The 21561-nt window shown below is 50.6% G+C and overlaps 1 protein-coding gene across 1 annotated transcript in view; it reads left to right on the top strand.

The window, feature by feature from the left end:
• The window catches only part of BCAR3 (BCAR3 adaptor protein, NSP family member), a 109963-nt gene that overhangs the window by 73866 nt on the left and 14536 nt on the right, over positions 1-21561 (top strand). Inside the window, 5 exon segments of the mRNA XM_080655662.1 lie at positions 5326-5454; positions 7903-8345; positions 10537-10640; positions 11701-12356; positions 17663-17778. Of these exon segments, the coding sequence (XP_080511788.1) occupies positions 5326-5454; positions 7903-8345; positions 10537-10640; positions 11701-12356; positions 17663-17778 (1448 nt within the window).

Here is a 21561-nt window from a genome sequence, read left to right as displayed (position 1 = left end):
CAGGCACTCAGTGGCACAGTGCCTATGGGGGTGAAGGGGTGGGCTGGCCACGCTCTTAAACACTGATGGCAATGGCTGTAACAGCACAGGGTTATTGAAATGCTGGCCATGGGAAAGGTGTAGCTAGACTCCGACTGCCATGAAAAGCAACAATTATAGCAACTTACGAATTTCCTAACTAACCTTCAAATTAGTGTGACAGTGTGGGCCTCGTCCACATTTACCCTGGTTACCGACTTCCCTTCCTCATCAGCCCAAAGCTACTGGGAGCCATGTGAGTGGTAACCATGGTACAGTTACTCTCCTGCCCTCTCTCCTCCCTCCCTTTCTTCTTTTCTTTCCTGCTCAAGGTAATGCTTATGACTTAATTTATATACATAGCACCTTTTCTTACACCCCACCCCAAAAGGGCCACTCCCAAATTTCTGGTGGATCAAATTTAGGCAAGCCTTGGAGCAGGAGATGTGGGTCTTGCCTGCATCTCTCTCTCATGGTGGCTGTGGGTGGATTTGGTCCCCGAATGAACCTGGCAAGACCTGTGGGCAGAGCGTTCTTGATCCAAAGCCCAGCAACTTCCCTTCCTCCGGAGGTTGTGCCTCAGCTGCTGTGTAGGGTGCAGCCCGTGCTGGGGCAGCAAACCCACCCTGTCTCCATCCTCCCCTCACTGTGACCTACTCCCCTCACGATGGGAAACTCTGAAACAAGGAATCAGACTCGCCTTCTCGGAATGATGTTCAAATTTAGGGGCAAATAGAGAATTTGAGTTTGGAGAAAAGTTGTTACTATAATGTGGTCATTAGTAGCATGTAGGGCATTTGGGTGAAAATTTGATTCTTCATGAGCTGTCTTGCTGTCTCTCTCGGTCTGGTAGTTGGAGAACATCAACTCCAAAGGGCCAGTGAGTTTGCATGTCCATTCGGTGTAAATTTTCTGAGGGAGCACAGCTGTATTAAACTTGCTCTGGGTGTCACGGTGCCCCCGGTCCCAGATGCCCACTGCCCCGTGCCAATGCCCCATGCTGACATCCCATGCTGACAGAGGAATGGAGAATGATTTGGGTCCAGCCAGTCTCTGAGGCCCATTGGATCCAGAAGGTGTCTACAGAAAGCAACGTGAAAGAGTGGGGAAGTGCGAGCTGGGAGGAAAAGCTATGGGAACTGGACCGGATCTGCATGATGTGCTTGTGTCCTCTTTATTTTCCCAAGATTGGAAGCTGTTGGAGTGTTGAGTCCTGCCTCTTATTCTGTCGCTTCTCTTGCTTAATTCTGGGTTACGCATGAAATAACAATGCATGTGAATATTACGTCAGTGAAAACCTCTCTCCTCCCCTTGCCTCAGAAGGAGCCTAAGGAAGGGCGGGAAGAGTCTTTGGCATGAGTAGAATCAGAATTTCAGAGGACACAGATGATCACACAGGTGAATAAAACCGTCGCCGAAGGCAGAGGAGCTATTGTGTGACTTCTAATTGCTAGAATTTACTTCATGGACCAAAAGATCTCCAACTAGTCTAGGCCATGACTGAAATGGCTGCATCTCTAGGAGAAATTCAGATTCCTCCCAGAGGGCAGCCGGTAAGTGGAAGGGTCACTGTTAGCAAAAGTTTGGTTGTTCGGGGAAAACCAACAGAATTCGATCAAATGTGTGACCCGTTCCATGAAGCAGGAATCTCATTTCTGGTCCCCAGGGAGCACAAATTTCAATCACGGCGCTCTCACAGAGACAAGTGGGTACATTTTCTCAATTTTCTAATATGGTGGATGGTCACCCTTCACCAGCCATGGGATTGACAGCCCATCAAAGTACTTATCTATAGCAGAAAATCATAGTTGGCAGGGTCAAGGCCTCATAAAACATAGGCACTGGGAAAAACAATAAAAGCTGCATTCGTATATGTGATTAAAACAGTAAGTGAAAGTTCTAGCAGGCATCCACCCCCAAAGGAACCACATTAAACCACTGTTTAATGAGGAGCATGACCATCTGTGGGTGACTTTTGAATTGCTTTCTTCGGTTTGACAGTGCCCACATCACCTGCTGAGGCAGAAGCGCCCAGCAGCCACCCAGCTGGTTTAATGCGGTAGAGCCAGCCCCCACTGGCTGGAAATGAAGAGCTCTTTGCAACTGCTCCTGTGCTCTGGGGCTGTCTCCCTCCTCCCTCCCTCCCTCCTCCCCACTCTCTCCTCTCCCCACTCTTCCTCTCCCTGTATCTTCCCCTCCCTTCTCTTTCAAATACAACTTGAGCAATTGTGTAACCTCCTAAGTTTTCACAATTTATGCAAGAGATTAAGGGTGTGTGTGTGTGTGTGTGTGTGTGTGTGTGTGTGTGTATTTAATATTTTTTATTAATTTCAGAGAGGAAGGGGGAGGGAGAGAGAGATAGAAACATCAATGATGAGAGAGAATCATTGATTGACTGCCTCCTGCATGCCCCATCCTGGGGATCGAGCCTGCAACCCAGGCACATGCCCTGACTGGGAATTAAGCTGTGACCTCCTGGTACATAGGTCAACGCTCAACCACTGAGCTACGCTGGCTGGGCAAGGGCATATTTTTTGAAGTCTGGTCTTCCCTCCTGAATTATTTAGGAAGGTCAGTCTTACTGGTCTCTGTTTCTCTCCTCCCTGTGTACTTTCCTATAGGGCCCCGTCTACAGAGTCTACAGAGAGAGAACAATAATTGTGGATTTTCCTCTAAGGAGTTAGGATAGAAGTAATAAGATAGCTGACTTTATATTTTTGGTAGCAAGTATAAAACAGTATTATCTCAAAAACTGGAATGAAAGATTATTGCACATAAAATGCTAAAAAAAACAAACAACAACTTATGGCCCTAGCTAGTTTGGCTCAGTGGATAGAGCATTGGCCTGCAGACTGAAGGGTACTGGGTTTGGTTCTGGTCAAGGGCATGTACCTTGGTTGTAGGCTCAATCCCCAGCCCTGGTTGGGGCACGTGTGGGAGGCAACCAATCGTTATGTCTCTCTCACACCAATGTTTCTCTCTGTCTCTCCCCCTCCCTTCCACTGTCTCTAAAGAAAAAGAGGAAAAATATCCTCGTGTGAGGATTCACAACAACAACAACAACAACAACAAACACCCTTACAATTTATGAGCGATGCTGGGAAAGAAAGAGTGGGTGGGATAGTGAGAAGCAATCTGGTTGTTGGCTATCAGAGAGGAAAGAGAAGACGGAGAAATACAGAGAGTACACTTTCACTGGAGGGTTACGTGGAGGATAGGCTCTGCTGTTCTCTACATGTCTCAGAACTCTGACCAAGGATGCAGCACGAGGGATTTAGGCTGGGCATACAGACTGTCAGGGTGGCTAAATAGGGGCCAAGTCCAGTAGCCTTGGGATTTAGTTCAGCTGCCAGTGACAGGAACACCCAAAATAACAGGCTTAAACAAGACAGGCGATCTCATGGAAGACCTGGAGGCGGGCAATCCGGGGCTGGGATATTGACCCCGCAGTGTGAGGGACCGGCTAGCCTATACCTTGTGCTCCCCTGGGGAGTGGCTTCCTCCTCAGGGTTCAGGATGGTGCTGCAGCTCCCGCCATGACGGCTCAGCTACGATGTCCCACCAACACTGCAGCGGACCCTTCCTAGGCCAGAGCTGAGTCATCAGCTCTCCCTGCGAGAGAGGGAGATTGAAGATGTCATCCGTTAGCTATGTGTCAGCATGCCCAGCCAGAACAGGGCTTCAGATCATTGGAGAGAGAAGAGGAGAATCTTCATAACTAAGAAAAGTCATAGAGGTTCCTCATCTTGGCATATGTGTACATTCAGGGAGGACGGAGTGCCTAATACATTCAGGCATTGCTTGGGGGTAGCTGGGAAGAAGGCACTTGGGCCCCTGCTCTTGTGAAACTTAAAATCTAGTGGGAGCAAGACAGACAATAAACTAACAGTAAATGTGGCCCAGTGGACAGTCTACTACATTCTACACTCAAGTCTTCCCAGCGAGCTGTCTTCAGGAGCACCTGAGCATAATCAGTGGTCCGAGCAGTGTCCCACAGCACTGCTAACTCCTGCGGGCATCAGGCAGCCGATGGCAGCCTCTCTGATGTGAATTCAGCTTATCAAACCCTCCCATGCCTGCACTGAAAGAACAATGGTGGGGAAGAGGAGGAGGGAGAAGTAAACAATTAGTAAGCCAGAGCCCCACCTTGACAGTGGCCCCTGAGTCATTCTGAGGCCAGTGCCTTCATGGGCTCACATGCTCAGAAAGACCAGGATAAGAATCCAGCTGGGAAATCCTGTCTGTTTTCATTTTCTTTGGTGGAGAGGCATCTGGGGCTCTGTCCCCGCTAAGGGACAGAGCAGTGTGATAAGGACAGCTTGCTAGTTCCTTAGGGCTTTTGAGGCCAAGCAGGGGAACTTGGGAAAACACAAGGACACAGCCTTTTCCTGCTCCCATGACCTTCAACCAGCCGTCCCTGAGCCTGGTTTTGCTGGGAACCGGGCAGGTGTCCAAGTGCAGTTCACAGGTCGTAAGTGGGTGTGGTTTCTAAATTAAACTGGAAGCCAGTGTTGCCCACCCAGACCTCCTGCCCTGGCTGCTGTGGGATGACCTAGAGCAGTGGTCGGCAAACTCATTACTCAACAGAGCGTCAAACCACGGCTGTGGCTCGCGCGCCACCGTTTGCCAACCACTGACCTAGAGCAGAGACTCAGACTATCTGAGGTGAAGGACCAGTTGTCTGTTTTGGTTTAAAGTTTCAACTTCCAACCTGACTTAAAAATAAAATATTAGAAAAATGAAATTAAAAAGGCATACAAAATGTAAACGTAGACTTCTATTATTAGATTCAAGAAACATAAAATTACTCTGTCCAGTTGCTCCGAAAGTCTCTAAAGCTGACTCCATTCCTGGCCTGGATTTGCCAATAGCAGCGAATCCAGAGCCGTCACCACCAGCCAGCTGGGGACGGCTGTCCTTCCCGGCTTCGGTTCCCAGGACAGTGCTGAGGAAGCTCTCTGCAGCCTCAGTGTGCCTCATGCCTGCACATCTCTCTCTGGTGCCCCTGCCCAGCTCCCCATGTTTTTAACTGCTACCTGAGTAGACTGATAAAGGCACAGCTTGGCCGTCTCTCCTATCACAGTCCCCATGTGCAGGTGGACAATTTACTGCACACTTACAGCCAGAGAAATGAAAGGTCACAGCTAATTGTAATCATTATCCAGGCTCCCCTACCTGGACAGGGCTCTGGGCATATACTGGTTTGATCAGCAGAGCAGCCAACCATAAGGCGGGCAGTTGTCGCCAGCTGGCCTGGCCTGGCGGGCGTGGGCAGGGCGGGAGGTCAGTGTTGACACTGTGTTGCAGTTCTCCAAGGAGAGGCACGTCATGGACAGAACCCCTGAGAGGCTGAAGAAGGAGCTGGAGGAGGAGCTGCTGCTGAGCAGTGAGGACCTGCGTAGCCACGCCTGGTACCACGGCCGCATCCCCCGACAGGTACCTGCCTCCTCCCTGCCAGCACACACCCGGCTGTTCTCAAACAGTGCCCAAACCGATGACCCTGCAGGGTCATGCACCAAGGCCATGTAGGAGAGAGCCCCCGTTTAGCCAAAAACAAATACTATAAAATGGCCTGCAGTGGCTTAACTTCGGCCTGCCTGTAAGGACACCTTGGGAAAAGCGAAAGTCAGAAAACCAAAGTACCCTTCCACGCGCCCAGCAAGTGGATGCGGAAAAGGCAGGTGTTCTGTGGTCTGCAAACACGGGGCAGGCAGGAGGCAGCCACCGCAGGGCGGTACCTGAGAAGTAAGGCCGGGCTGTGGTTCCAATGATTGAACTATTGGCTGGCTGCCTGCAGCCTCACGCCCTCTGGAGCCTGCTTCCTTTCCGAGGCAGTGGCTTAATTTCCGATAAAGAGAGGGATATCATTGAGGCAGCGGCGCAGAGCAACAGTGCCCCCTGTGCACTGCCCGACCCCCTGGCCCAGGGATGGGGGAAAAGAGGGACCAGATCAGTGATCACAGATTCATGGCCTGGAATGTACTTTGTGATTGTTGTTTGAGCCATAGCCATAAATAATGGGGTTTTGTTTGCTTAATAATATAGAAAGTGGAAAATAAAGTAAGTACAGAATCAAGGTCCAGAATTTTCCTTGGGTTTTTATTACAACCTGATCCGCCAGTCATTTACCCAAGACAATATGACAGGAAAGGAGTGGGTGGGGGTGAGGGGAAGGGCATCATGTCATGAGTTATTTTTTTAATGAAGCAGATTGCTCAGCCTTATCAAAGAAATAATCCTTAGTCTAACTTTCTCTCTTTTTTTTTTAAGTTTAAATTTGATTGTGGAAAATACAGGGAGCAAAAAAGGAAGAAAATTACCCCCTCACCCATAATTCTCCCTCCTGGAGATAACCACTGTGAATAGTTTGATATAAATCCTCCCAGACTTTTCTAAATCAAGGATGACATCACACCACATATACTTTTTGGAAGCCCACTTTCTCCACTTCATGGCATACCCTGAGAATTTTCTCCAACTATCAAATATTCTCCTATACCATTCTACATTGTGTGCATTTTCATTGTACACATGCACCATTATATATTGGGCATGCTGACCAACATCCTTTAAGATAAACTGCTATGTTCACAACTATAATTATTTCTTCAGGCTCAATTCCAAGAAATGGAAATGTGACAAAAAATATTTTTAAGGCAAAGATGCAACTTAAAGTAACCATGGTGGCATACTGTTCTAAGCTAACTGATCAAATGTTGGAATGGCCTTGAAAAATTATCAAAGTTTATAAAATCTATGGCTGTCCCTGCCATGCTTCTCCCTATCTTGATCATAAAATTTGTTTCCACTTGCCATGAGTGTACATTTTCAGCTCTAAATCATTCCAGCTTGCATAACTGAACACTGTAACAATAATAATGATAGTTATAGATAACACTCCCTTACATTCTTACTGCTGCTCTATAGTCACAGGATCCCTGCTTTTCAGGTCACATAACGGAGCCACAGAGAGATTAGGTAACTTGCCCAGAGTCACACAGCGGAGCCAGAATGCAAACCCGGGCCAACTGCCTATCAGATCATGCTGCACCACAGTATGCATTCTCCTTTTTCTATAAACGTCAGCGTCATCATGGTTACCGATTTTTTTTATCAAATACTGTGTTCCGTTGTACTTGTGCTTTGCATATATTATGTATGCAGATGTATATTCCTCCCAACTTTGTTCCAGGGCCTCCATCTGGCCAGGGTCATGTCCAAGCCCAGCCCTGCCCACCCATTTCGCAGATCCTTTGCTCCAGCCCCATCATTTCCTCCTCCAAGCACCGTGCCCCTTTCTAGCCCCACCCTATGCTCATGCTGAGCCCCACGTGGAGCACTGCCTTTGCATCCATCCACTCTTGCCCTAGCCTTCAGACCAGCTGGGCTCCTACCTCCTCCTTAAAACCTCTCCTGGCCAAGCCCCCTTCCTCAGCAACCACGTCATTTACCTTTGGCACCAACTCAATTGGGAACGGATCATGCGTCACCTTGTGACAGCGATCCCCCGATCCCCTCCCAGGCACTTAACCTCCTAGTTTACTTTTTCCTTCACTTTATGACATCTGACATGCCATACCCTCCTCACTAAAAAGAAGCTCTCCACTCAAAATAGAAGCTCCATGCAGTGGGGACTCCAGTCTGCTTCATTCACTGCTGTAAACCCGGTGCCCACAGCAGTACTTGGCACATACTGGGTGGCCAGCATGAATGGCTGGGTCTTCTAAGAATTAGACATTTGAAAAGTCAAGAGCCAACTGAGGGGGTAGAGACAACACGGCATTGTCTTCTCTTGGCCCAGAGAAGCGGGGAGAAATACAGTTTTTAAAAGGAATGTAAGCTTGCCTTGCTTTCCTGCTCCTCACTCACGGTTTTGTCCCCAAGGTGTCAGAAAACCTCGTGCAGCGAGATGGCGACTTCCTGGTTCGAGACTCTCTGTCCAGCCCCGGAAACTTTGTTCTGACCTGTCAGTGGAAGAACCTCGCTCAGCACTTCAAGATCCAGCGGACAGTCCTTCGGCTCAGCGAGGCCTACAGCCGTGTGCAGTACCAGTTTGAGATGGAGAGCTTCGACTCCATCCCCGGCCTGGTGCGCTGCTACGTGGGCAACCGCCGGCCCATCTCCCAGCAGAGCGGAGCCATCATCTTCCAGCCCATCAACAGGACGGTGCCCCTGCGGTGCCTGGAGGAGCGCTACGGCACCCCCCCTGGCCTGGCCCGAGAGGGCAGCCTGGTGGAGGGAAGGCCAGACGTAGCCAAGAGGCTGAGCCTCACCACGGGCAGCGTCCAGGCCCGCGAGCCCAGCTTGCCCAGAGGAAACCTGCTCAGGTGGGTCAGGGCCCCCGGGTGGTGGGTGGTGTCGGGACCGCGGAGGGGCCCTCTGGCCGTGTCTGGGCTTAGTTAGGCAGACAAGGAGCTCACCCTCCTTGGAAAGATATTCATCAGATGGACCAGGAGGAAATGTCATAAACAGTAATTTCCTGAATTCAAAAATTCAGAAGTAAAATACAGCATTCTGAGTAATACAAAGTACAGCTGTGCTACTAGGAAGCTCTAGGAGATGTCAGTCAGCATCTGGCTGTGCCCACCTTCACCCCACCCCCGCCTGGACGTGAAGGCTGGCCCACCTCTCACCTGGTGAACCCTGGGCAAGCTGCTCGCCTGCTCGGGGCCTCACTTTCCTCATCTGGGAAGATGGGGCTTGTGAGGGTTAAATGGTTTCAGTGTGCAGAGTGCTTAGAACAGCCCATAAGTGCTAGGTAAGTGTTAATCACAATGATTATTATTTTTGAAGGGAAGTAGAATGCAAGACTGAGGGCAGTTGCAGGAAGGGAGGGAGAAGTTTTTTAAAAAAATTCTCACCCAATATCTTCTTTATTGATTTTAGAGAGATAGGAAGGGAGAGAGAAAGGGAGAGAGAGGGAGAGAAACATCAATCGGTTGCCTCCAATGGATCAAACCCGCAACCTAAGTATGTGCCCTGACCGGGAATTGAACCAGCAACCATTTTGGTGTACGGGACGATGCTCCAACCAACTGAGCCACCCGGCCAGGGCAGGGAGGAAGAACTTCTATCTAAGTTATTTAGAAATTCTCCTTTCCATGGTAATAAGACTAGACTTGAGATCCCTTAAAATGTTCAAGTGCTGGGTACTCTTTTCTTGTTTCTTCTGGGAATTCTTCAGCTGATGAGCAGGGAGTTAATGCCATGACAGGGCCAGAGGGTGGTTGTCGACACACAGAAGCCCCGCTGAGTCTGGCTCTGGGAGGAGGGCCCCTGTCTGCCTTCAGAGACCAGGCTTTAAAAATATATTATTTTTTTAAGATAAGAAATGGAAGAAAGACTGGGAGAGTCTCCACGTGAATGAGACAGGCCCAGCAGAGCACCTCCTCTGATCGCCCTTTGAAAGCAGAGCTCCGAAGCTTTGTCACCTCTGGGCACAGGCAGCGGGCGCAGAAGTGTCTAACCGTGGGGGTGGGGTAGGCGCAACGTCAGTAATGACCAGCGTCCTGCCCACCTCCCCACCCCCAGCACTCCTGCGTGTCCCTGACTCCGGCCTCTGGTTGGCTGGCGGGCCGCCACCTGGGCAAAGGTGTGTGCCCAGCCAGGTTGCATTCCAGCTTGGTGTGTGGCCAGCGGAGTCTGACTGTCCCGGTGATCACTGCTTAAGTATCACTTTTCAGAAGCCATTGCCTTTTGGAATTTGCCCTCTGCCCTGCCTTATCTCTGAGGGGTTGCTGGAATTTCTCTGTTGCTGGGAATTTGGGGTGGTGGTTTTTTTTTAAATTTGGTTTGTTTTTTTTCCTTTGGTGCTTGAAAAGGTAGGAAAAACGTTGCGATTTCTGTAACATAAGCTTGTAGGAGGACCGATGAAAGGTCATTACAACTTGTACAGTGCTTTCTCTTCTAGCAAAAAGGAGATTCTGTTCCTCGGTGCTGGAGACATTCCCACCTGAATTAGCAAAGGCCTGGAGCACGCTAGCTAGCTGTGTGGCAGTTCTATCCCACCTTTCCCCTGCGGGCCTGCTCTCTGCACCTCCCAGCTGCCACCCCCAGCCCAAGGGAGGGGGCTGTGGGTGCAATGCCCCCAGACGGGCCTGGGGGGTACTTGGGGGACCAGAGGTTTACACTGAAATGGAAACTGTTACATTATGGGGGAATGGCAGGTAATTAAGTCGTTCCTCCTTTGTAAGAATGTTAGGCTCTGTAAAAAGTGCACATTTCAGTTTATCAGGTTTTCCTGAGAATATTCTGAAACTTTTACCCTGCTCTGATCAACTGATTGGGAAGGCCCAGAGGAGGCCTTCTAGACTGGCCGGCTGGGTGGTGGGGCTGCGGGATGGAGCCCACGGCACAGTCATGTCATAATCGCCCCATCAGCAGTGCTCTCACCCGCAGACATTCCTGGCCTGTTGGGGTATGCGGAGGCACTCTTGTTCTGAGCAATCGTTCCGCGGTGTTGCTTAAAGGCTCTATGACTTAATGATAGGTTTCTGCCCGGCTTGTCTTTTGCTCCAGAAATAAAGAGAAGAGCGGCAGCCAGCCCGCCTGCCTGGATCACATGCAGGACAGAAGAGCCTTATCCCTCAAAGCCCACCAGTCGGAGAGCTACCTGCCGATTGGTAGGTCACTGGGAATGTCGGGGGGGTTGGGGGGTGCGACAGTGTTCCCCTGATTTCCTTCAGGCTGTTTTTCTGCTCCATCTGGTCACCTCCTTTGGGAAAGACCTGGGGCTCTGCCTGCAGAGGTTTGTAGGACTAGATCGGATGCGAATCACTGAGCTGGGTGCTTTATGTACTAGCTTTTGAGCCTCATGACCAGGTGAGCATGGTTATTCCCTTTTCGAGGCTGAGGAAACAGAGGCACAGAGGTTAAGTGACTTGTCCAGAGGCATCTGTCAGGTCAGCGGATAAGCCAGCATTTGAACTCAGGTTTTCTGATTCCAATCCCATGCGCAAACATGGGTCTCCATGACCAATGCGCCTGTGTGGTCCACTCCCAGGACAGAGGGGCGTGGGCTGGTCCTGGGGCTCATGGTGGAGCAGCTGTCCAGCAACCCCTCTTCCTCCCCGTTCTCCTTTCACAGCCAGAAGAGGGCGAAGGTGTGTGATGTGGGGAAACCGAGTAAGCAATTGTATCAGTAGCCATGGGATTGTCTTTCATTCTTTTTATACCTGACCTCCCTTGGGACCACAAGGTGATTTCCCTAATGCTCCTTAAACTACTCCGATGTGGGTTGTTGCACCATCTTTCTCCCCCTTCCCAGTGGGTCTCTAGCTCTCCCCTAGAGCAGGCTGGGCCCCCCCTGGCTCTGAGAGGGAGCGAGACCTGTGTGCTAGGTGGCTAAAGACTTGGGTTTCTGAGGGCACGATGAAATTACTCACTGCCAGAGTCCGTGTGTTTTCCTGCTCTGACTTGCCTAACTTTCTGTGACAGCCCAGCTGCCGGCAGTCCCTGGGACTTAAATTCCCCCAGAAACTGTGGGGTCGGGCCAACTTTGCCCTCAGAACGTCCTAGACTTCTCCAGACTGGGCATGGGTGGTCACACTGAGTGACCTTTAGAGGATGAAAATTCATGGCCAAGGGCATGAATTGAGAGCTGGGGCGCCATCACTCTCGTTTTGTTTGTTGTGTGTTCTCCCCACAGCTGGGCTTTTTCTGACCCTGTCTTACCCTCCACAGGCTGTAAGATGCCCCCTCAATCCTCGGGTGTGGACACAAGCCCCTGCCCAAACTCCCCGGTTTTCAGGACGGGCAGCGAGCCCACCCTGAGCCCGGCGGTGGTTCGGAGGGTCTCCTCGGACGCCAGGGCAGGGGAGGCGCTGAGGGGCTCGGACAGCCAGCTGTGCCCCAAGCCACCCCCCAAGCCCTGCAAGGCGCCCCTCCTCAAGGCTCCCCCGTCTCCATCCACCTGGCTCCACTCCGAGGCCAACTACTGTGAACTGAACCCAGCCTCGGCCACAGGCTGTGACCGGGGAGTGAGGCCGCCCTTCTGCGCCCAGGACAGCTACGTGGAGCTGCTGAAGGCCAAGCAGAATGGGGCGCCGGGTCCCCGGAACTCTGGCACCAACTACCTGATTCTTGATGACAATGACAGGGCCAGGCCTCAGGCGCCACCGGCAGCGGCACAGATGGGCCAGGGGCAGGATGCCGAGGCCGAATTTGTGATGCCCCTCCTGGAGACTGCCTCCTCCTTCAGGCCCAACGACTTCATGTCGAAGCTCCTTCCGCCTGAGAACAAGCCCCTGGAAACAGCGATGCTGAAGCGAGCAAAGGAGCTGTTCACCAGCAACGACCCCAAGGTCATCGCCCGGCACATGCTGAGCGTGGACTGCAAGGTAGGGAAATGGGTGGGTGGGGTTTGTTCTGACTTTCGAACATTTGCGGGCATCTGTCTGCACCTCACTCCACCTTACCCTTTAAGTCAGGGGTGGGGAACCTTTTTTCAGCCAAGGGCCATTTGGATATTTATAACATCATTCGAGGGCCATACAAAATTATCAACCTAAAAATTAGTTCTGCTCTGTTTGGTCAAATATTTAATTAACTCACCCTTAATGCCTTGGCAGGGCCAGACCAAATGATTTCTCAGGCTTTATACGGCCCGCGGCCCGGACGTTCCCCACCCCTGCAAAGTTGAAGTGCTTTGTTCATAGGAGAAGTCCGAAGATCACACGAGCGTGGGGATTTATTTTAGGGGTGGGAGCCACCGGCCAAGATAACCTTTGCCCAGGCAGGAAGCTCATAAAATTCACCTGGGACAGAGGGATGGCAGGCTGCTGACCAGCGCCTGCCGCCTCCTCCAACCCCCGCTGGTGTCTGGAGCTACTATAGCAGCCTCCCAGCTGGGGCTGATTTCAAAATTCTCCCCTGGCCTCAAGTCTGCCAGAACAGGGAAAGCCAAGTCCAAAGGAAAGAGGATGGAGATGAAAGTGTAGTTTCTGGAGTAGCAGAGCTTGGTTATTTTTATTTATATATATATATATATGCACATTATATATTTATTGTTACTAAATGGTTTTTGGGCTAATAAACATTTTAAAGTTACCTTGATTTTTTAAAATAAGTAATACTTGCTCAATTTAGAAAAGTTATAAAGTCCTGACCAGTTTGGCTCAGTGGATAGAGCGTCGGCCTGCGGACTGAAAGGTCCCAGGTTCGATTCTGGTCAAGGGCATGTACCTTGGTTGCAGGCACATCCCCAGCAGGAGGTGTGCAGGAGGCAGCTGATTGATGTTTCTCTCTCATCGATGTTTCTAACTCTCTATCCCTCTCCCTTCCTCTCTGTAAAAAATCAATAAAATATATTTAAAAAAAAAAAAGAAAAGAAAAGAAAAATTATAAAAATACAGATTAAGAGAAAAGATTAAAATCACACAGAATCCAGTTTTCTGGGGATCGCCCTGGCTAACATTTACTCTGCAAGCAGAGACACGGAAATAATGGCACGCAGGTCTGGTCGCTCACCACAAAAATGGCACCGTCTGGACATACGGTTCCAAACCCCGAGTCTCCCTCCAAACAGCACCCTGCCTGTCCTTCCATGTGACTACATAAGTTTATGTTTACATCGCCATCATTTCTTACTGGGAGCCTGTGTTTTAGTCATGGGTGTCTTTTGTTTAGAGGTGGCCCAGGGCAGGCTCATCCTTCAGGGAGAGATTTCTAGAAAGCAGGTGCCTCCAGCTAGGGTGGCCCAGCCTGCTCCGCGGCAGAAGGGACAGGTCCTTGCATCTGAGCAACAGATAAGGCCTTTCTGAGTTACAGCCCTTTCTCGTTTGTAGCTCCGTGAAATCAATTAGCTTCAAAGGTCAGGGCTTATTTAGGAACTGGCTTTTCCAAAATAAATTTCCTTTTATTAAGGCCATAAATCATGGCAGGAAGTGGTCTCTGAGCACCCCTCCCCCAGGGAGCTCCTGATTGATTGAGGGCTCACGTGGCCGGCAGGCAGCCTCCCTGCCTGGCTGTGCTGGGGTAACAAACGCCTTCCTGAAAACTCAGTTGACCTCATTGCCAGGCCTGGGCGTGGTGTGTGTGTGGAGTGTGTGTGTGTGTGTGTGTGTGTGTGTGTCGTGTGTCGTGTGTGTGTGTGTGTCGGCCCTGAGAGGACAGCCAGGAGGGGGCTGCTCGGGGAGCTTACGTGGTTGGCTGAGTGTCCCTGGGCAGTGCTCACAAATGGTGGGATAATCACCAGGTCAGATTCTTACTTTAAAGCAAGCTAAACCTGTTTGGACAGTAAGAGGATTTAAAGTTCCTGCTCCAGTACGTCACTCACACTGAGCCTGGCATGAACTGGTCCAGGTTCTTCGGAAAGCAAGCTCCTCGCAGAAACAGGTCTGGATTCACATAACTGCCTAATTCCCCGGAAGAAATGAACTACTTCCTTGTGGCCTCAAGCAGGGCTCGGTGGTAACGTGGGAGGTGAGACGCTGAGCATTGATGCAGGAGGTAGAACCTTCTCCCACTTTGGCGGCCATGAAACTAGACCTTGTGTCTGTTTGCAACAGAAGGAGTGTGCAGCCACCCTCTTTCTTGTTCCGTTTCTCTCTGCATTTTGTCCTGTGAGTCCCCATTCCCCCGTCTGCCTTCAGTCACCCCTGGAAGACGGAGCCCCCATGGCCAAGACGGGAGGAGGAGCCTGCCTGACTCTCCCCAAGGGCGAAGCTGTTTAGTCTTCCTTCCTCCCTCCTGAGTCCACGTCATTTCCTTATCCTCTTCCTGGAACCACTGACCAGGGCTTTGCCAACAAAGCAGGCACAATCAGTGTCTCTGAGGGAAATAAACGGGCTGTTACTACCCACCCCAAATGCAGCGGCAGCCAGACAGGGCCACCCCAAAGCTCAGAACGTGCTGGGCAGCACCTGAGACCTGAGAGCTGGTTCCCACCAGTCCACACGGCCCAGGTGGACACCCAGAAAGGCCATCGGAACAGTAGGTGGTCCTGAGCACCTCGAGGCTGCCTGCCCAGCAATGTTGCACCCCACTCCCGGGGTTGGGGTGGGCGTCCACTGAGACACCCCACCCTCCCACCTGCAGATGGGCACTGACCACCCTGACCTCACTCACCCGGAACCATTCTCCCACCCACTTGTCTTCGCAGTGGCTAGAAGTGAGGGACAGTGGTTAAGAGCGTGGCCTCTGGGGATGAGCTGCCTGAATGTAATCCTGCCTCTTTCCCTCTCCTGGTCTTTTTTCCCCCACGGATAAAAGGAGGAGAATAAAACCAACTACCCTCCATACCATTCCTGGCCAGGATGAGGCTAAGTAAGTGTTGAGTAGTGTTACGTATTCAGACTCATAGAGTGCCTCCCTTGGGCTGGGCCAGGTCACAGTGGGAGAGTGGGAGGGACAGTGATACAGGAATTCAGACCACAGTGCAGGTGGGAAGTGCTCTGTAGAGGAAGGCACAGGAGCTATGGGGTCCCTGAGGCAGGGTCCTGAGCATGGGGCAGCGAGGGGGTCAGGTGGATGTCTGAGATGAGTTTTGAAGGCTGAATAGGAGTTGGCTGGATGAAGAATGCAAATAGCATCTTCCAGGCGGCAGACGACACACACATGCAGAAACTCCAACATCAGAAACCATGGTGGGGGAGACGCGCTCTGTGTGGGCAGTGAAGGTCGTCGGGGGCGGGGAGGTGGGGGGGTCCTGGTAGGTTGTCCATGTTTTGAAGTCTCTACTTTGGGGCTGACGCCAGGCTGCTATCTTCAAAGCACTTTGCAGTTATGTGAGGGCGACAGGCCTGCGAGGACACAGTGCCCGTCAGTATTCCTCTGATGGTGAGCTGAGCCAGTGCTCTCACTGCAGCTCAGATGGTCCCTTGGCAGCTGGGAGGAGGGCCGGCATGCCCCGCCGGGCTCCCTGGGTCACTGCAGCAGCTCCGGCAGCAGGAGCATGAGGAGCAGGCAGCGTTCAGAGAACCAGGGTGGCTCGGATCTGAAGAGCAGAGGGAGGCTGGGACACCTCATCATGGGGCTCTGATGGCACCCTGCCTGGTCCAGCTCATAGTACATGCTGAGACTGTTTGTCCCTCCTCTGTGTCTGTGTCTGCACGGCCCTGGTGTTTCCCGGGGCACCTGATCCAGGTCCTGCACCGTGAGCGCAGGGCCCCTTGTCCCATAGCTCAGCCACAGGGCAAGCGGGTATAGGCATTTTCTAATCAAATCCCGGGAAGGTGACCAGGGATTTGAAGGTTTACACTGAAGGAAAACAGACCAGAGCCTTCTCTGTCAGAGCAGTGATCGCTCCGGATGCTGGTGCTTCCAGAACAAAACCGAATCCAGGACAAGCCCACAGAGTGCGTGGATTGGATGACGCTCCACAGATGTGCTGGGTTTGGAGCCTCCGACAGGGCAGATGTCTAAATAAGCAAGCAGAGTGTGTGTGACCGCAGGTGGCTGGCGTGCACATCTGGGCTGCCTTGCCATGGTCAAGGTGTAAATCTCTTTCCAGAGACTGAGCCAGAATTCGTCCCCCTCCTACGTGGCCGATGATTCACAACCCTGTATTTTCAAACAGTTCTTTGGGGGTTTAAGCTCATTTGAGCCTTTGCAAAAGTCCTTGAGAAAGGTGAACTTAGCAGTTCTGTTGGAGAAGGGGAAACGGAGGCTCAGGGAGCATGGTACGAATCCTGCATCCTATTCTGGGGCCCACTGCTGGGTAGCTGATTCCCACAGGCTCGTTTCCCAGGGCTGACAGCGGGTCCTTGCTCAACCACAGAAGTTAAGGGTCAGGGTTAGTAATAACAGCTAAACTTCCAGATGTGTTTTGGAGCCTATTACGAAGGCATCTGGACTGTTCACGTGCCCAGGATCATTGCACTGGAGGACAGCTCCACAGAGCGAGGGAGGAATTGCCCCGCGCTGGCCATGTGTCCGGCGTGGTGAGACCGTTGTTTCGCGGGTTGCGCTGTTCGCATCAGGGTGCCACTGCATCGCTGTTCCCATTTTAGAGAGGCACTGACTCCATTGCAACATTTTGAGGTAACATGTAATAACTATAAGAGGCCAGCTAATACCTGCTTCTGATGAATGAGATTACACACTGGGACTGAGATGGGGTTGCTGGCTGGGACAAACAAACAAACAGATTTTCTTGAAGGAAAAGCCTTCTGGGGGAGACCTCGGGTTTCAAATCTCTGTACGCTTTTCTAATGGTTTCCAGACGCATGATGCATTTACAGAGCCTGGAGAGGCGTAATTAGGGGTAATAGCAGCCAGCCTGCCCTTAAGTGAGAACATGAATGGCCAAGCATGCAGAGAGGGCCGCTGGGACGTAATTCCGCTTTCCCACGCAGGGGATCCGCTACAGCCCACGGTGCTGTCCGCAGCAGAGTGTCGCAGCGGGACCAGCCTGCATTACACAAAAGCTGGAGGAACGGCTCTGTGCTCTCGCAGGCCAGAAATACCAAATTTGCAGAACAATTTTGGTTCTTTCCTCCCAGGTTTTATATTCCAGTATGTGTTTTAAAATCCCCCAAATATCACATTTAGAACTGTCTTTTCAAAGGCTGTTGCTCAAATAGAACTGCAACAAGTTAAGCGCATCCACCCTGTCCAGCTCAGTGTATTTCCTTTCACACACTAACTCCGTGTTCGCAGCAAGCCCACTTCCTGATGCCGTGTATTTCAACTGTGTTCTCAACAGGTCACCAGGATTCTTGAAGTCTCGGAGGAGATGAGGAAGAACATGGGCGTGAGCTCAGGGCTGGAGCTCATTACCTTGCCGTACGGCCACCAGCTGCGTCTGGACATCATCGAAAGGTGAGCGGCGCTGTCCTCTGCCTTCCTGGCCCTCTCGGTCCTCCTGTCTCTCTTCAGAGCAGAGAGAGGCCCGGCACTGACGCCAGAGCCGCTTTCTCAGGGGGGTGTGGCCGGGGCCAACTTTCCCCAGAAGCTCAGCCAGAGAATTCCTGGAGACGTACAAAGAGACGGCACAGAGGAAGTCGGGAACAAAGAACATGTTCCCGTCTGTTCCAGATTGCTTTCGGAATTAAGTGGGAGTCTGTGGGAAAGGCTGGGAAGAGCAGAGTCTGAACATTTTCTTTGACGGGTGGACATATGGGGGATCAGAGGTCCGAGGGTGAGGGCACACGGACCCTCTCCCTCCGGCCCCTGAAGAATCACTGTCTTCTTCTCGTGAAGAGCCAGAGCCTTGACTGTCCCTGTAAACCCACACACATGGACGTCGGATGTTTAGAAATTAGAAAGACAGAAATAGCAAGGCATATTTTTAAGAAAAGAAGCACTGGACCTGATTATTGTATTAGCGTAGAAGTTGACCTTTCTGACACACAAAACGACAGTTGATTTGGGCAAGACTGTCTTGTTAAGTTTTCTGTTTTTTCCAACCCATTTCCCATTGCCATGGCACACGTGCGGGCTGTAATGGTCAGCCAGGCCCTGAGTCCATCAGCCCCTGCCCAGGCTTTTCTGTGATGGCTGACCTTCTTGTCTCAGTATGGCAGCCACATGTGGAGGGACAAAAGGTTGTATTCCGCTGTTCAGTGTTTTAAGTGTAAGGAGCCACACGTGGCCCGTGGGCAATGTGGTCCAGGATGTCAGCCCTAGAGAGGAAGCACCGCCTTCAGGTGGCCCGGGGAGTCCACACCACTGCCTTCAGGGGTACCTGCTACAAAGCAGATGAGATGGCTCCATGCCGCTGTTGTTTCGGCTTCACAGCCACAGATGCGTCCAATAGAAGACGCCAGAACCCGAATGGGAGACTTCTGGGAGGCAGGAGACCAGAAATGCTGACTTTGTTCAGGCATCCTTATGGTCGAATGCCATTGGGCAATCGTAGGTCTGACTTCTGAATTTTTTTACTTTTCTGATCAGATTTTTCTAGATTCTATCCTCTCTCTCCTGGTGTCCTCTTCCCTCCCCAAGTCCAGGGCCTGGCGTCTCAGGTCCACTAACTTCTCTGTTGCTGTCTGGGCTCAGTGGTCACGGCTTCAACAGAATTGAGCGGTGCCACCAACTTCCCCCTTTCTCACGTGGCACATTTTTCAGTCTGAAACTCCCCACGCTCCAGGCCTCCTCTGACTGGTTTCATTAGGTGTGTTGGACATGGGGCCCAGGCTGAGGTTGGCAGGCTTGGGGCTTCTCCTTTGGCTATTTTCAGACTTCTACTCTCATCCGTCTACATCCATTTCCTCTTTCTCCTGATTGCCGCTTGCCTGTGCTCTCACTGAGTTCTTGTTTCCTGCCCAGAGCTAGCCTGTGGGTCTGGGGAGTGGGTTTCTTCATTACAATGTGTTTAAATAAAGGTCAAGGGTATAGTGGCCCTGGAAGGCCAAATTACATCATCTTCCTGTGTTTCAGAATCAAATACGAAACCACCCTTTATTTCTTAATTTACCACTTCACCCATTCCAGGCCCACTGCGTGGACATATCCTTCGTATAACAGTCAGTGCCCCTGCAGCCGGCCCCTGTGGCCCCTGGAGCCGACGCTGCAGGCGAGTGTCTTTCCCATAGCGGTGCACGCAGGAGGTTTTAGGCAAATGCTGGTTGAATGAATGGATAGAGTTAGCCAATTAACCACTGGTGTAATGCCAGGTCTTAAAGAAGTAGAAAATATGTCTTTTATTAAGGGCTATTAAAACATAGGGTGGGGGGAACACTGAATAAAAAATAGACTAAATGCAACATGAAACATTAGTTTACTATTTGTTAAAAGAAACATCTAAGATGTTTGGCTCAACCTTAACTTTTTGCAAATGGTAACAAAACTCTTCAGTAAACAACAGATGATAAAAATAGGCTTTAATTCTGTTAGGGTCCATTAACTAAGAAAGGCAAGAAAGCAGGAAGGAGATAAAGAAAAAGAGTCAGGCAAAAATAGACCAAGACACAGAGGGGAAGATGTACCCGTAGAGATCATCGTAGTAACAAGTACTTTTTTTTTTAAATTTTTTTTATTAAGGTATTATATGTGTACATATCTTACCATTCCCCCCCCACCCCACTCCCATACATGCCCTCACCCCCCCAATGTTTTGCATCCGTTGGTTACTCTTATATGCATGCATACAAGTCCTTCAGTTGATCTCTTATTTCCCCCACCTCTCCCTAAACTTCCCGCTGTAATTTGACAGTCTGTTTGATGCTTTACTGCCTCTGTATCTATCTTTTTGTTCATCAGTTTATACTGTTTTTCATTATCCCCAAATGAGTGAGATCATGTGGTATTTGTCTTTCATTGACTGGCTTATTTCACTCAGCATAATGAGTAACAAGTACTTTTCGCTGGGTGCCTGCCAGTGCCAGGCACTTGGATTATTTCTGTACCCGCACACAGTCTCTCTTTCTCACAATTGCTCTTGTCCCCATTTTACAGATGAAGAAATTGAGGCATGGAGCAGTCAGATAACACTCTAAGGCCACACTGCGAGTAAGCAGCACACATGCCTACAGGGTGGGCAAAAGGAGGTTTCCAGTTGTTCTATGGAAAATAACACAATAATTAATAAATGACATAAGCCAAAACTCGGTTTTGCGTACTCACAACGGCGTAACTACTTTTGCCCCACCCTGAGTATGTACAAACACAGACGGCAGAGGTCGTTACTGACTTTTTATTTATTTTTATTTTTTGTTAATCCTCACTCAAGGATATTTTTCCATTGATTTTTAGAGAGCGTGGAAAGGAGGGAGAGAGAGAAAAACATTGATGTGAGAGAGACACATCAATTGTGTTACCTCCTGCACGAGGTGCCGGGGATCGAGCCTGCAACCGAGGTACATGCCCTTGACCGGAATCAAACCTAGGACTCGCCAGTCCACTGGCCAACACTCTATCCACTGAGCCAAACTGGCTAGGGCAGGGCTCGTTACTTATATAACCAACATTAGCGTGTGGACGAAAAGGAGTGTGGAGGAGGATGAGCTCAGTGGCGGCCTTACACACCCAGAGACCTAAAGGAGCCACACAGGATGGTCTGACCATAAAAATTCCTAACTAAAAGCGGGTCAGAGTGGGTAGTCACATCCTAAGCCTGTAGCTTTTTGACAAAGGTCAGCGGTTACCTTGGAAGTTTTTATTGTTGTGCATCTAAGATAACATACCTTTGAAATGTCAGAGTAATTTTCTTTTCCCGACCCCTCAAAGGCACAACCCCTGGCACCAGAGCAGGAGACCACAATGTTATCTTGTTGCCCACATACCATCTCTCTGTGCTGTAAATGCCAACTATCTCATACCCACCAATGTAAGAGAAGCATGTGCCTCTCAGTTTTGCTTTTTATCTAATCCCGGTGATTGCCCTGCTTTGCGTTCTCCTGCCGCCCTAATCTACCACCAGTGGATTTCATGTAACCCCTCTTACACCTCCTCCTTTGAGTTTAATGTATACAATAAGATGCAAAACTGTCCATTCTCTGTAGCATTTTCTCAATCCATTGAAATTTCGCTTCCCGGCCGTTGCCATCAGTTTGGCTCAAATAAATCTTCTAAGATGTTTTCCTAGGCGGGACTTTGGCCAACAAGGGAAACTAGTAATGCTAGGCATGAGGTGAATCATGCCACCCTTTGCCCAAGGAAAGC

This window comes from Plecotus auritus (genome assembly GCF_963455305.1).
Source record: "Plecotus auritus genome assembly, chromosome: 2".
NCBI classification, from domain to species: Eukaryota; Metazoa; Chordata; class Mammalia; order Chiroptera; family Vespertilionidae; genus Plecotus; species Plecotus auritus.
The sequence above is the reverse complement of the archived record's forward strand: the minus strand, read 5'-3'. Positions and strand labels throughout refer to the sequence as shown.